The sequence below is a fragment of the Erythranthe guttata genome, chromosome 2 (genome assembly GCF_056151865.1).
Source record: "Erythranthe guttata isolate IM_541 chromosome 2, IM_541, whole genome shotgun sequence".
Taxonomy (NCBI): Eukaryota; Viridiplantae; Streptophyta; class Magnoliopsida; order Lamiales; family Phrymaceae; genus Erythranthe; species Erythranthe guttata.
This window is the reverse complement of record NC_142534.1, coordinates 14,680,811-14,695,763: the sequence shown is the minus strand read 5'-3', so window position 1 is coordinate 14,695,763 and position 14,953 is coordinate 14,680,811. Positions and strand designations below refer to the sequence as shown.

Here is a 14,953-nt window from a genome sequence, read left to right as displayed (position 1 = left end):
TAAATAATAGATTCATATAAATAATTAAAAAAAAATCCAAGTCATTTTTTTAATTATAATTTATACTAATAAAATTTTGATAATATTAATAAAATAAAATAAATGAATAAAATACACAAAATGGACTCAGACTCGAGCTCCAACATGAGAAAAAAAATACTCGAACTCGTCTAAATGAATTTGAGCTTGCCAAACAGTCAAGTTCGGCTTGACCTTGACTAATTTATACTCCTAGAGTGGGATTGTAATCAACACTTTCTAAGATGTTTTAATTTTTTTCGGATGTGTAAATTTAATTCTAATTCCGTTCCAAAGAAAATAATAAATAAAAATGGAAAAATTTGTTACAAAAAACGAATAATTTCATCGTGATTCGCAGAACCCAGATAATTTCAATGTTTTAGTCAACTACAATACTTTTTAGTTAAAATTTCGGAAAACAAATCAGAATTTTCGGAAATTGAAATTGGATTAGAAATTAGGATCTAATATTTATTCCAATTCAGATTCCAAAAATCATGGAAAATTAAAAATTGAAATTCGAAATGAAGAATATTGATTCAAAATCGAAAAATTTCGACCAAAATCGACGGATCGAAAAATTATGTTCCAATTTCAACCATTAAATGTTGCACCGAGTGGAATATAGTATGTTTTATGGTGTTTTTGGTAAATTTTATGTGTTATATCATACAAACATACAATACATGTATAAAAAAGTTATACATAGGTAAAATTTGATTTATAAATAAAATAAATTCAACACTCTAATTGGTTTATTTGATGTTTCACCTTAGACAAGATCATGATCTATTCAATAGCAACTTCTGCAGAAATCAAACAAACATTGCATAGTAAAATCATATATAAAAAAAATAAAAAAATAAAAACAAAAACAAAAACAAAGATGCATAATCATCATCATCATTTGCATGGAATATCCAAAGGAACCCCACAAAGGCATCTGTTATGAAAGAAAGAAGAGTTATCCCAACCATCTTTTCTATATCTCAATTTCCAGCCAGTTGGAATCTCTCCACACAACCTGTTATAACTAACATTCAGCTGCTGCAAGAACACAGCATCCGTAATATGCTTCGGAATATTCCCATAAATCTTGTTATGCGAGATATCCAAAGTAATCAAAAAATGCATAAACCCCACTTTCGACAAATCGAACTCGAAATGGTTCCTCGATATCACAATAGTATCCGTGGCCTTCCCCTCACCAAAGAACACAGAAGCATCTCCAGACAAGGTGTTCGACGAAATGTCTATGAAAGAAAAGTTGACATTGGACAACGACGAGGGAATTTCGCCGGAGAGCTTGTTGTGCGACAAAACCAGCGCCGGAAATTCGGCGGTCTTGGGTAGGTGACCGAAAGATTCCGGTATCTGTCCGGTGAGTTGGTTTCTACTCAAGTCGATGCCTCTAAGAAACGGGAGAGTTGCAAGAGAAGGGGGGATCGAACCGGATAAACGGTTAAAAGATAAATCGAGAAATACAAGATTCTTGAGATTAACGAGAAAGCTAGGTAAAGGGCCCGAGATATTAGTCCAGCTTATAGTTAACGATGTTAAATTCGAGAGTTTCGAGATTTCAAGAGGGATTTGGCCGACGAGGTTCGGGATTTTGTGGAGACGAAGAATTTGGAGGTGTTTTAGGTTGGAGATTGACGGAGGGATTGTGCCGTTTAGGGTTTGGGATATAATGGTGAAGCTGATTACGAGGTTTGTGGTGTCATTGCATGTGACGCCGTACCAATCACAGCAGTGAAGAGTGGGTCCCACGAGGGGAAAGGATTGGGATTTGAGAAGCTGTGTTTGAATGATAGAAGTGCAGCTTTGTCTTGAGGGTGACAAAGCTCTGATGATGTTGATTGGGAGAGATTGGGGAAGAATATAAAGAGGAGAAATGGTAGTAAAAACAGCATAATTGTTAAATGGATACATGCAGATGGATGAGAAGATAATATTTTATTTTAAGGAATATGCTTTGATTTATTATATATGAAAAAAGGGTTTCTGGGATCTGAACATATGTGAAGATGGGCTTATTACCTGGTAAAGAAATGGTACTGTATCAGTGTGTAATTGGTTGACTTGTTTACATCCTTTCAGATTCATGCCAAAGTGTGAATATGACAAAATAATAATGGGATTGGATATCAAGACATTTAACTGCCACATATGTAAATCATAAATAATTCTACAAAGAACCACGTAGAAGGGCAACCATACGATTTTTTCTTCCGAGCATAATTGTGTTGCATAAAGGTATATAAACATGTAACAAAATAATGACCCACAGTAATAAATCAGAAAAATCAAAACTATTTTACTAGGATATAACTTAAGAGAGTGCCACACAAAAATGTCAATAAGTAGTTTTATAGATATCAGACTTCTAAATCTGAGGGCCAAAAAAGGGTTTTATAGCAAGTGAATTGAAGGCATCTACTCTTTTACGTCTTTTACGGTTTTGCTACTAGTTGTCTTCTACTTCAAATCTTAAGCACCTGCCCCACTACTGCTCAGTTCGAGAGTCATTTTAATGTTCATGGCTGCCAATTCTGCGGCTAAATATCTGAAGACGTAGGGCATGGAAACTGTCTCCATTCCTTTACTAGTTTGGCAGACAACACACGTTACCTTCTTGGGGGTTCTGCCACCTGGCAGGTCCCTACCGACGATCATATCACGTATCGCTTTTGTATTTGATTGGATGATAGATGTAGTCAAGATGCTTCCACAGATGGAGCACACATTAGCAATGTGATGATCGGAGCTCATGTGTAACCTGTCGTGTAATAGATACGCTGCTCCATGGGCAAGAAGAGAGTCTCGCTCCATTTCTCCAAAGCGGACCCCACCACCACGTTTTCTACCTTTGATAGGTTGCCTAGTCACCTCATCCACTATTCCTGTGGACCGAACCTGCAAAAATAAAATTAAGGAATTTTTAGTTTATTTTTCTGATTATGTCTTGGTAAAGATCATGGCAAATTTAATTAGAACATTTAGTATTCAATTTAATGACCTAGACAATCAACAAATTTTAGATATATTGATCATTTCAAGATACCGATTCTTATTCATAAAAAAGGTCTGCAAAGGCACAACTCAAAAAACAGTCACATATGAACATATAAATTTCATTCCATTTTGATCACACCTAAATGCAGTAAATGCATAATATTGATAACAACAAATTGCAAACATTAAACTTTCAAAGAAAATCTAGCACCTGAAATTTATCCGAAACCATATGCCGCAGACGTTGATAGTATACGGGTCCGATAAAGATTTCACACGTCAGCTCGGTGCCGTAAACACCGCTGTACAATACCTCCACACCATGGTAATTGAATCCCCGTGCAATCAACTTAGAACCAAGTTCATCTACAAGTGAGGTGAGTTCTGATCCAGATTCTTCAGAAGAATTCTTCACAGAGCTCGAGAAAGGTGTTGCATCAACAAATTTACCATCCATGGCACCTCCCTACAATCAATCACATATGAAAATAGTGTTTCAGAATCAAAACCCTTATAGTAGATCATTTTTTCAGGTGTGTTACAAATGACATTATAAGTAAACTAAATCTCACTCAGTTAGATTTGAACCTAAACACACATGAATGGTGGAACTGATATAAAAAATCTAGAGAAGAGGGAACACTATCAGTGAGAGAGTTGAGATCATTACAAAAGATACGAGGGTTCCATGATTGATTTTGATATTGACTGAAGATCAAAATTCACGTATATATAAACCAAGATAAGCATGCGATGAAGCCCCAGCATTATAGAAATGATTTTATTTTTGCCTTTGGGCATTTCTGAACTACACAACTATGAGTCTTTAGAGCTTAGTTCTTTCGATATGTTGACCAAAAATAAGTCATACACGGCTTATGCAGAGATCTTTAACAACAGTGAATGAGTTATATACTGCTGTGATGCTGGCTTTACTTCAGAAGACGTAATTACCCTAACTAGCTAAGAGAAGTTGGCAATAAAATAGTTATGATTACTGGTCATACCTTAGCAGCCATTGATTCTAAAAGCATTCCAATCGTCATCCTAGAAGGAAATGCATGGGGATTGATAATAAGATCTGGCCGCATTCCGGAAACTCCTGAAAATGGCATATCGATGTCTGGCCATAGCTGAGAGCAAACACCTTTTTGACCATGTCTGCTGCTAAATTTATCACCAATTACCGGATTTCTTGGATACCGAAAACGGATATTCGCCTGCATAAGGATAAGTGAATAGAATTTTTATGGTGGTTATATATGCTAAGCAATGACCAATAGTTTATAAAATAGTGGTGCATTAATTTACAGAACGGTGCATCGAATAACCAACACACTCGATTCTTTGGTTCTATTTATATTTCGCTATTCTATGCCATGAGGAAATATAGGTATGAAGATAATCAGACTTGTACAAGTATAGGCGCTTACTTTTTGCATACGCGTTTTGGTCTTAACGTCAACAGCAACATAATCAATGTAGGCATGGTCTGAACCTTTTAACTTAGATGTTGTAACTCTACTCGTGACTCCATTGTAGACACTACAATACGGATCACCGGGCTTTATCCTCTGGTAAGTGATTACACAAATAAATTAGTTAACACCATTTCTAAGAAGAAAAATAGTGAAAATATACTGTATGCATATATCAAACACCTGGCCAGCATAGGGAAGTCCATCAGAATCAATCAAATGATGACTTGACTTGTCCAGATTGCTTCTCCCAAATGTTTGTTGCGAGCGATCCGACTTGCTCCCTTTTTCTGTCAGGTCTATATTTTCTGTCTGCAAAGAACAACACAACATTTCAGGCAAACAGCTAACGTTGAAAAAATAAACTATCAAGATATTCTATCATGTCGTAAGAATCTCTAATAACATCATAACCTATTCAACTTTATTTATTCTCTCTGCAGTTCCAATAACCTACTGTGGTTGACTTTTATTTCTTGAAAAAAAATATATACATCCCAGACTTTGCTTTTGTTACAAAGCCAACAAAGATTCAAGTGAAACCCAATACTAAAAAATGAATTTACTACCTTATTAACTTAAATAGAATACTTTTTTCTATTCTAAAAAATATTTTTTATTCGGAACAAAAGACCAAAATAAAAGAGAAGGAATGAGAGGAAGGATAACACGTATGGAGGTTGCAAATCCTCCAAGCAGTACATTTCACAACATGTTCTACATTAAATGAATATATTGAGTACTAGCAGACCTGGTATATGTATCCACGGCACATTCCACGGTCAACAGATGATTTATTTAGTACCATAGCATCCTCCATATCATATCTGCAGTGAATGAGAAGAACAAATGAAAATGAAACAACATTCTGAGAGACGATTAGGAAAACAATGCGTGAATTAGTTACCCTGAATATGCCAACACTGCAACAATGGCATTGGTTCCTAGTGGATAATCGTCAATGTTGTATTTCTCATACGTCTTTGTGCGCACAATTGGCGTCTGTGGAGTCTGCAAACACCGTCCCATGGTTAGACTAGAAAAAAATGTCGAGACGAAGCGCAGAGATAATGTTTAACACAATCAATAATAAATGGGATTAAGTGAATCTCTCAGAGGTTCAATTTACTTCAACTGACCACATCAACCGAGTGAATAATTACGCTGGAAAATCTTGAGTGATAAAAGAAACAATTAGATCAAACAAATAGAAAAATTTAGTAACAAATTATTCCTAGAAAGTTTGCTGGTTGCAGCTTCATCTGACCATGAGGCTACAGAAAGGAATCAACTCTATTAAACCAAAATATGATCCTCAACAATTGAAGCTTTTTGAAAACAAAACTCTCGAGCAAGTAACCTGGTAATCCTAATCCTTATTAGGAGTATCTCAGAATATGCTTATTCCCCAATTTGACAGAAAATAAGAAATAATTTAAACGCCAAAAAAAATATTTGTATTTTCAACTATTAAAAGCCAGGTATTGATAATGATGTTAGTCCTTGCAGCATTAGGATAAGTTAAAGCAAATCCGCTTCAGAAGTAAATAAATCAGGAAAAAGTAACAGATAGAGTAAACTTTTTAACGACACTCAGAAGGATGGAAAATGATTAAGACTAACCTGAAGATGATACAGCTTTTGATCGGCTCTACAATTTATAGCTTGACAAGAGAAACCCATTGTTTGTTTTCCCATCTATTAAAGATAAAGGCGAGAAAGAGTCAAATTACAAAGATTTGCATTACGGATCAAAAACATATCGAATCCCAAATAAAAATAAGATGAAAGACCTGACACTGGTACATATTACGAGGACTCTGATTATGGTCAGACCAAGGTGTGAGATTTCCAACAACACTCAATATTCCAGTTGGATGAATTTCTTCATGAGTAGCCGGGAATACATTCTTCCTACCTCCATCTCCACCATCAGGACAACTAATTTCCATGTAGACCTACATGCATACAAGTATATCTTTCAGAAGCTCTGATGGTGTTTAATGCAAACAAGCAAATTAATATAGTAAAAAAATCGACTTCATGCTTCAATAAGATTAGATGTACAATGCCATGTGGCGACACCCACCTGCTCGAAGGGCCCAATATGCTCAATATTGTTGCTCTCACCAGGAGGTATCAGGCGGTTTCTCACCGGTCGAACAAATCTTGATGCAGATGTGAACAGGTATAAGCCAGGGTATGCACCACCCATGCTCAGAGGTATATAACCAACCTCAAGATCCTCAGGTATCTGATACATGTTAACTATGATAAGTTGTCGCCAGAACTGTTTCTTCTTCTCTTTTTTTTTTTCTTTTTTTTTTTTTTGGGAGGGGGGCAAAAGCAAAAGGAAGTAGAGACAAAAAGTACCGCAGAAGTTGCTGAAACCTTTAACCTCCGCAGGTGAGTGACAGCTTTTCCAACGATATCAGATGCAATAGAACCTACAACACGCCCATCTAGAAGAATAGGAAGAACTTCAGGGGGGCCAGCTTGCACAAGCTTTGGCAATGATGGAATCATTCCAATGCTCACCAGCACTCTTGAAATCGACTTTCGAATTTCAAGGAAGTCTTTTACTTGTCCTTCAGAATCATAATGTGAAGTTATCCCTGCCAAAGAGTCAAAGATATTTATTGCTTCAGAAAATTTCTATGACTAAGTTTTTATGACTACATTGGCCGTCACCATCTGCTAATCAAAATTTCTCAAGGAAAAAGATGAAATTAGAAGACGAGTTCTTACGGCAAGAGGAAGTCATATGATTCAGCAGCCCACATGGCTCCCCATCAGGTGTATGAACAGGACAGAGAAATCCCCAGGACCTGCACAGAATTATATATATCGGTATGAATGGAAAATGGGGTGAGAAATGGAGGAAGAACAAGAAAAGAACAGCAAAATATGATCACATGTCTAGAGTACTTTAGTGAGAGTAGTACGTACTCAGGCAACAACTTTCGTACACTTGTGGTGCGAAGGCCAGCAAATAAAGAACCTCGATGGACAGCTCGAAAGTGAGAAATAAAACGCAGAAAGTTTAATCTCTCGGCCAGAACTGTCATCCCAGATTTCTAGCAACAGAAACTTGGAAAAATCAGAGATTTCTAGCATGGCTAATAAAGATCAGAAAAATTAAATGATTTTAGATACTAGGATTTTCAGAGAGCTTTTCAGTAGAAGAGTTTTGAACATTAACCCCTCAAACAAACAGTTATCACTCATCAGATGTATATTCCAACCGTAAACTCCTCAAATGTAAGATCTTAATCTGTATACGTGTACGTAGCTCCTTTTATACTGAAGGAGAATGTCACTACCATACCTGCGGCAAATCTAGACCAGTTTTTGTAACCAAATTTCCCGTCTTCAACAAATTTTCAATAGCTGCACCAATTTGCTTTGGAAAAGCTTTGTCGATGACTTTCTTAACATCTGCCACTGCATTTACCAGAACAACACTGAGCATATCAAAACAGAAAGATACAAGACAGGTCCCCAGAACGTTGTGCATAAGAGTAAAACAAGAACAGTTCACTTATTAGGATCACATCTAATGCCTAAAGTCCATAAAAACTAGGTCATGCTTATGATTATTGTGTACCAAAAGCAGAACCATAAATCTAAATATAACATTATCTATTGTTAGGGAGATGATTAAAGATGAAAAAGAAAATTCCACTTCGGCACACAAGCACTGCTCTTCGAAGATAGTAAAGGAACATATAAAGTTGGACCCACGATTAGAACAAAATTGATGATCTGTCACATGGAACTTCCTATACTAATGGTAAGCAAGCCTGCCTAATGGTTTTAACTCTCACACAAACTCATATTTTATACTTAGAGCTTTGCTGCAGCTGGGGAACACAATTAAAAATTTGAATCCAAAAAATCACGGGGCCTCTATAAACACCTGTCCAAGAACTTAGAACATGGTCTTTCACAATAAGATGATAAAATAAACACCAGCTACAAAAACCTAGAAACGTAAAGCTAAAATCGAAATGGGTATAGAAGCATACAGCTGCTCATCTCAAAATTCTTCTTTTTATTGTCAACAACATCCTGAAGAGCCTGTTTGGCCTTGAGCAAAAAGTCTTGTAGTTTTTCCTGCAATATAACAAATTTATTTTATATAACTCAAAATGAAATCACTAATACACCATGTAACATACTAGACAACACAACTAACTAGTTACTCAGAAATCATCTGTGTTACCCCTCTATCCAGTAAATAACAAATTAGATATAAATCAATTCCACGCTTAAGCCTGCGGATTTCCGCTTTAGGCATGATCAGGAGGACCAACAAAGTAATAACGACTAACTACAGATATGGAGCTTCACAGTAAACAGTATCACCATGCTTTGTCAAAAACACCACCGGTTACAAGTCTACAAATTTCAGTCGGCAACTGATGTATCATCGGGCCATGTATTTTATTTCACAATTAACTAGCCTAATGAGACAGGAAAGTAAACTAAATTTGCAACAAGTAGATAGTTATTCCCAAAGAAAACCTGAAACATTCACTTGATGGGTATAAAAAAGTTCTTCACTGTGTCTAGGAGTACTGCTTAAAACATGTTCATCGATGATAACTAGATTGGACAGCATTATTACACATTATTTCCATACATCGAAGTCTTTCTTTACAGTTGGGGCTATGATGTCGACACATGATTCATATGAAGACTTATACCAAACGAAGCATGTACATTCAGTATTAGATAAAACGAATTTATATGATAAAGAAAATATCTTAAATCAAATTTAGCAGAGTATGTACATTCACTATTCATTAAAAATGAATTTATACAAAAAGAAGCATCTCCTTGGAATGAAATACCAAGGTTTTTACCTTGACATAAATGGTTATTAAGTGTCCAGGCAATAGGACTTCATGATTTTGTAAAGAATCTGTATTGTCAGGAACCGAAGTCTGGTCTACGAGAGAAAACAGTTTCTGCAACATGAAGCTAAATTGACATTTGAATTAGTTTCAAAGGGATAAAGATGTCTACTGATGTTGCATCTATAGATATTATCAAAGAAAATATATATATACTAGCAACAACAGAAAAAGTAAACACTAACATGAGTAAATTGAACTTGTCAATATTTTCATCAAGATGAACAAATACGTAATCTCTTAATACAGCATCAGCAATCTGCAAATGAGAAGTAGAAAGAAATGAGTGAAAGATTGAAAAAATGTACACTCCGTGCAAAAGAAGATGTGTGTATAGGTGCGTGAAATATCTTCTAAGTGAAAGCAGTCTACAAGGGATACCAAAACTAAGAAGACACATAATAGTGATCATCGCGTAGTATAATTTGCATAGAAAACAAAAACTTACAACGGAGTAGCCCTCTTTTTCCAATCCCACCATAAGAGGTTGGAAATGCTCCCCTGAAAAATAAAAAATATTTTAAGACTTCCATCCGCACATGAAGGATAAAAAGGCAGTAGTTAAATTCAATACCAATGTGCTGCAGACATTGAGCACGGGTATAAAGGGACAAGTTCTGAAGTTCATCCAATATGATTTTAGCTCTTTCACCAACGAGTTGAGTGCCAACAGATCCTTTAACCCGGTCGTACTTCTCATTGTAGCAGCATGTTAAGCTCACATAGATTTCATGATCCGTTGTCTCAGTCAGAGCCTACATGGAGTGGACAATGAGAAAAGAGAGTAGTGAGAGATTCGACTCATAATGTAATGATAACATCCTACTACTAATATTAATCATTGTTTAACCATGTATTTTAGAATTTTCTATCACATTATTTTAAGTCCGACTATAAACTGCTCTCCACTTTCCGCTATTTTACCCCATTTTGTCACTCCTAAACTCGTCTAATATCCTTTTCCCCCATTCTCCAAAATCCGAAGCCAGACAGCCTGTAACTGTTTCAAAGCTTCCTCAGAAAGAGGATCAAGACCCGACTGGATACCAAAGTATTTGCAGTCTGAATTTTCGTTTCCACAATGATAAACATCATAACATATCCCTCAACTATCGAGTATACATAGAAAGGTAAGGTCGGCATCGAACAAAATAAAAAATCCAGCCATACATTTTGGAACTTGTAGGTAAGTAGCTATACATAACTATTTTGGAGAAACTTCAAGAATCAAGAGTAATTTACAATAATAAATACCGTCAAAGGTTATGAGAAAACTTTACTGTACCTTTAATATGATGCCAACAGGAAGTAGGTATTCCCTTCCTTGTATCCTGAAAGTGGAACAAATTTAAATTTTAATTATTTGACCATACAAGACAAAGTCCACTACGCGGCTAAGTAATAAATTCCCACCATAATCCAAGCCTTGCACTCCCATTATTGAGGTAGTATAGTTTAACTGTCACAGCGGACTGGTCTTCTCTAACACATCTGATTGTTCATAACCAAAAAACAAAATTAATATCCCATAGCAATATTCTTTTAAGTGATATATTTTTGCAACATATAAATATGGAAGAAAAAAAAAATTGAAGAGCTTTAAGAAGCATGGCCCAAGTTTCAACATATCGACATAGAACATGCAGCTGGACAAATATTTCTTTTATTTCATTTGCGATTAGAGGAGCTCATATCAGGTAACGATATGTTGTCTTTTCAACCAAAATGACCAGCAACTTTGAGGGAAGTCAAAGGCATAAAAGATAACTTAATCATCTTACAATGATTTCTGACTTGGTGCAAATTACGATGGTCCATGTCTATTCAAAGCATGAAAGATTACAAGCAACAGTGTGGCACGCAGGTCTACGAAATCATACAATCTATAAAAGATTTGATTTTCCACCTTGACGTTACAAAAACTAAAAGATTGAGAGGTGTGAAAGTTGAAATTAAATCGAACCTTATGACAACAGCTTTATCAGTATAACCTTCACGTCGTTCACGAAATGAATTCCGGACAACGCTCGTTGGCTAGATAAGAACACAAGCAGGTGAGTAAACAACAACAAGAGAGAATAAGTTTTTACTCAAACTAAATTCACTAGAGGAATGCATACAATGACCATAGAAATATGGTTACATAGATGCATACTGATGAACTTACATAGTTTCGCTTAGGCAATATAAGAAGACGAACAACTCTCTCAAGCCCATTCAAGATGAAGTATCTAAAGAAAATGTAAATGGTAAGCCTCAATAAAACTAAAAAAACTGTCAGATAAAAGTTCACAAATATATATATATATATATATATATATATATATATATATATATATATATATATATATGTGTGTGTGTGTGTGTGTGGGGGGGGGGGGGGGGGGGGATGGAGGAGAAAGATATAGGCAGAAAGAACAATTAGGCATGCTTACCCTCCCATTTCAGAAGGCTCTTCTTTTAGTGAAACTAATTTCTTAGTATTCGCATCTTTAAGATGACAGTATTTCGACTGCATAACAAAATTTATAATGTCAGGTAAACCATGAATACAAAAACAAATTCAAACAATATTCCCGGCTCGGGGTCAGAAATTATATACATTTGTCTTTTAAAGCTCTAACATTAACTGGTTTCTCTGATCCCTCACTCCGGTGATCTTTCTTAGAGATAACCATCGACATTATTAGTATTCGACAGTCTCTTCATAGCTTTTATGATCACTACTTCAAACAAAAACTATGTGTACCCAATGAGAAGGAAACCTAATAAAGATATTTTGACCCCCACTTCGCAAGACCTAATAAAGATACAAGCAATCTCATAATGCAACCTAGGCATGCACATCTAACATGTAGACATCAATATCTTATAATATTTACAGATAGATACTAATGCAAACAAATTTAAAGAATGGAACTACAACGTATTGTGGCTATTAACCGTATTCGATTTTATCATGGAAACAGTAACTATTATTTTTAAGAATGGTCATGCAAAATGAAATTTTGTAAAAATTGATATTCAGAACATCGTGTCAGCCCACCATCACTGTTTAACATCCAAATTTCACCAATCTTTACTTCAGAATATAGTTTCCATAAGTTTTCCACAAAAATGATCATAAAAGCTATGAAGATTATGGCAGACTCCTTGTTCCTAAGATAGAGATATCACCAAGATTTTACAATTTTATGGAAACTTATTCACAGTTCAAGAGCTCAGGTAAGACTGGTATTTGTTGAAAATGATGTATTCAAGTATAAACGAAAATTAACTGTCACTATTAAGAAACGAGAAATTAAGCAACTGAATTATATCCATCCATCAAATTTTAACATTTTCCGTCTTTGAAAGTTGACTTCATTAACAACTAGTTATTATACCAGTAAACAGTCGAAAACATAGAACTTGACATCCTAAAAGGGCAAAGCAGCCATGAGTCCACTTTACGAGACTGGAACAAGTCATTGACTAATTAAAGATCATCATTTGTTTAACTGAACAAGATATCAATCGAAGGCAAGCAATTACAAAACAAGTGGATCAAGTGTTAAGTCCCATACCTTCAACATGATAGGAAATTGCCCAAGACTAACTCTGTCCCTAATAACGACACCCTCATCATACTGGTATTTAATGTCCACCATGAACTTCCCCGCATATGTGAGATTTGCTTGTCGACACTGCTCCAGCCACATTAAGATTCTGTTAACATTTCGCGGTGGGGTGGATTCAGTTATAAAGGAGTTATGATGTCAAAAAAGTGTACCTCAAAAGGATATAAAGGATCTGCAATGGTTTTGGTAGCACGATCTTTTTGAGGAGGAAATATTTCCGGATTTTCAAACCAAAGTATGTCACGAGTTAAGGATCAACTTTAAACTATACCAAATGATGAAGTACAACAAAAATAGATCATAAAACAACCGAAAGAAAAGATCATGCCCCTAAAATCTTAAACAGTATAATACATTTGAACAATATCCCTGCACAAACCAAAGTTCTGGACACCTCCAGTAATATCTCTTCGATTTAAAACCAATAATAAAAAAATCAAAAGTTGTTATCAAGTTGTATCATATAATTACGGATAACAAGACAACGAAGAATTTTTGGATAAAATCAAATAATTTCAGTGTTCATACCAACTCATACAGTAATACCCATCCCAAACAAATCTCATAGCTTTCAGTGTTCATACCAACTCCGAGAACAATTTGAAACAACCAATTGTAAGCATAAAATAACGTATACTCTCACTTCGTACAATTTTGCACCAAAAGAGAGCACATTAAGATGCTAATTAAGTATAAACTAAGAAAATATGAGCGACTCAACGACAAGCAACGTAGATTTTATTAAGCCACAAAATCAAACTTGAAAAGAAAACAGAACAAGAATCCGACAACGCATATTTCACCAGGAAAAAAAATGATAAAGCACAGATATTGGAATTCATACAGCTCTTCGCTGATACGAATAATCGAAAGCTACTAAAATAACAGGCACGAAATTATCTGGAAAAAATTCAGTAATTCTGTTGTTTTGTTTCGCGAAATCCAATTCAATTAACACAACGAGACCTACACTATGGGAATTAAACAAAGTAATCATACATACATACACACACACACATACATACATACATAAATTTGCTATGGGAAATCATCATCAAAATAATTAAAAAAAAGGATATTTCTAAGCTTTTGCTTGGTGGAAGAATCGACAACTTCGACAGGCTTCAATCCGAGCATCATCTTTTCGAAACCATGCTCCACCATATAATCGAACGAGTCTATATGATGTTTGAATATCTCTCTTAATGCTTCATAGTCCTTCTCCTTATCCAGGTGCGGCGACCACGATTTCTTCGTGTTGCTATCTTTGCTTGCCGCCGCTGCCTGAGAAGAAATATCTTTTCTAGCCGCCATTGCCTGAGAAGAAGGAAAAAAAAAAGCTAAATTACAGAAACATCGGTCGGTGCCGGTGCGGCGGCGTGGGTATGAAAAAAGGCGGGGGGGCGGCTGGCGGTTGTGTGAGAGAAAGTGAGGGCGGAGACGGTGGAAGGTTTTTGAGGGTTTAGGCTGCTTTTGAATTTGGCATTAATTCTTTTTTATTTATGTTTTTTTTTTCTTTTTTCGGTATTCTACAACCAAGCCCATAAGATATGTCTAAATAAACAATTACCACCCTCTTGTTTACGAAATTACAATTATCCCCCTTTTGTTTAGGAAATTACAATTATACCCTAACATATTTCATCGTCTAATTACAACCAAGCCCATAGAATTTTTAACAATCACATATGTTTATGTTTATTTTTTCGTTAAAAGAAACATAAAAAATTGTCCTTATAAATAAATGGCTACAACCATACGTAAAGGAATTACACTGCGAGCAAGTTTTTTGTAACGAGTTTGACCTATAAATTATTGAGAAAGAGAATCGAACTTAAATTTGTTAGAGGTCGCAGTTTTTTTTACTGTATCAACTAGGTGATCATTGTATCACATATTA

General features: G+C 35.4%; 2 protein-coding genes across 2 annotated transcripts; both read right to left on the bottom strand.

Moving 5' to 3' along the window:
• Positions 1-710: 710 nt before the first annotated feature.
• Positions 711-2,078, bottom strand: LOC105969491 (polygalacturonase inhibitor). Its single transcript, XM_012994244.2, is given in 2 exon segments — positions 711-1,775; positions 1,778-2,078. Coding segments are annotated over 2 exon segments (1,008 nt in total). The 5' UTR covers positions 1,935-2,078; the 3' UTR covers positions 711-924.
• A 236-nt stretch (positions 2,079-2,314) lies between these two features.
• On the bottom strand, positions 2,315-14,586 carry NRPA2 (nuclear RNA polymerase A2). Its single transcript, XM_012994243.2, has 27 exons — positions 14,133-14,586; positions 13,206-13,288; positions 13,000-13,119; positions 11,869-11,945; positions 11,601-11,664; positions 11,397-11,467; positions 10,847-10,924; positions 10,719-10,764; positions 10,008-10,188; positions 9,882-9,934; positions 9,619-9,692; positions 9,383-9,500; positions 8,543-8,630; positions 7,843-7,958; positions 7,464-7,591; positions 7,263-7,342; positions 6,888-7,129; positions 6,604-6,768; positions 6,308-6,472; positions 6,138-6,212; positions 5,422-5,525; positions 5,266-5,341; positions 4,698-4,826; positions 4,470-4,610; positions 4,044-4,256; positions 3,248-3,502; positions 2,315-2,937 (listed from the first exon to the last, which is right to left on the bottom strand). The coding sequence occupies exons 1-27, from the start codon at positions 14,365-14,367 to the stop codon at positions 2,512-2,514; spliced, it is 3,603 nt and encodes a 1,200-aa protein (XP_012849697.1). The 5' UTR covers positions 14,368-14,586; the 3' UTR covers positions 2,315-2,511.
• Between the last annotated feature and the right edge of the window lie 367 nt (positions 14,587-14,953).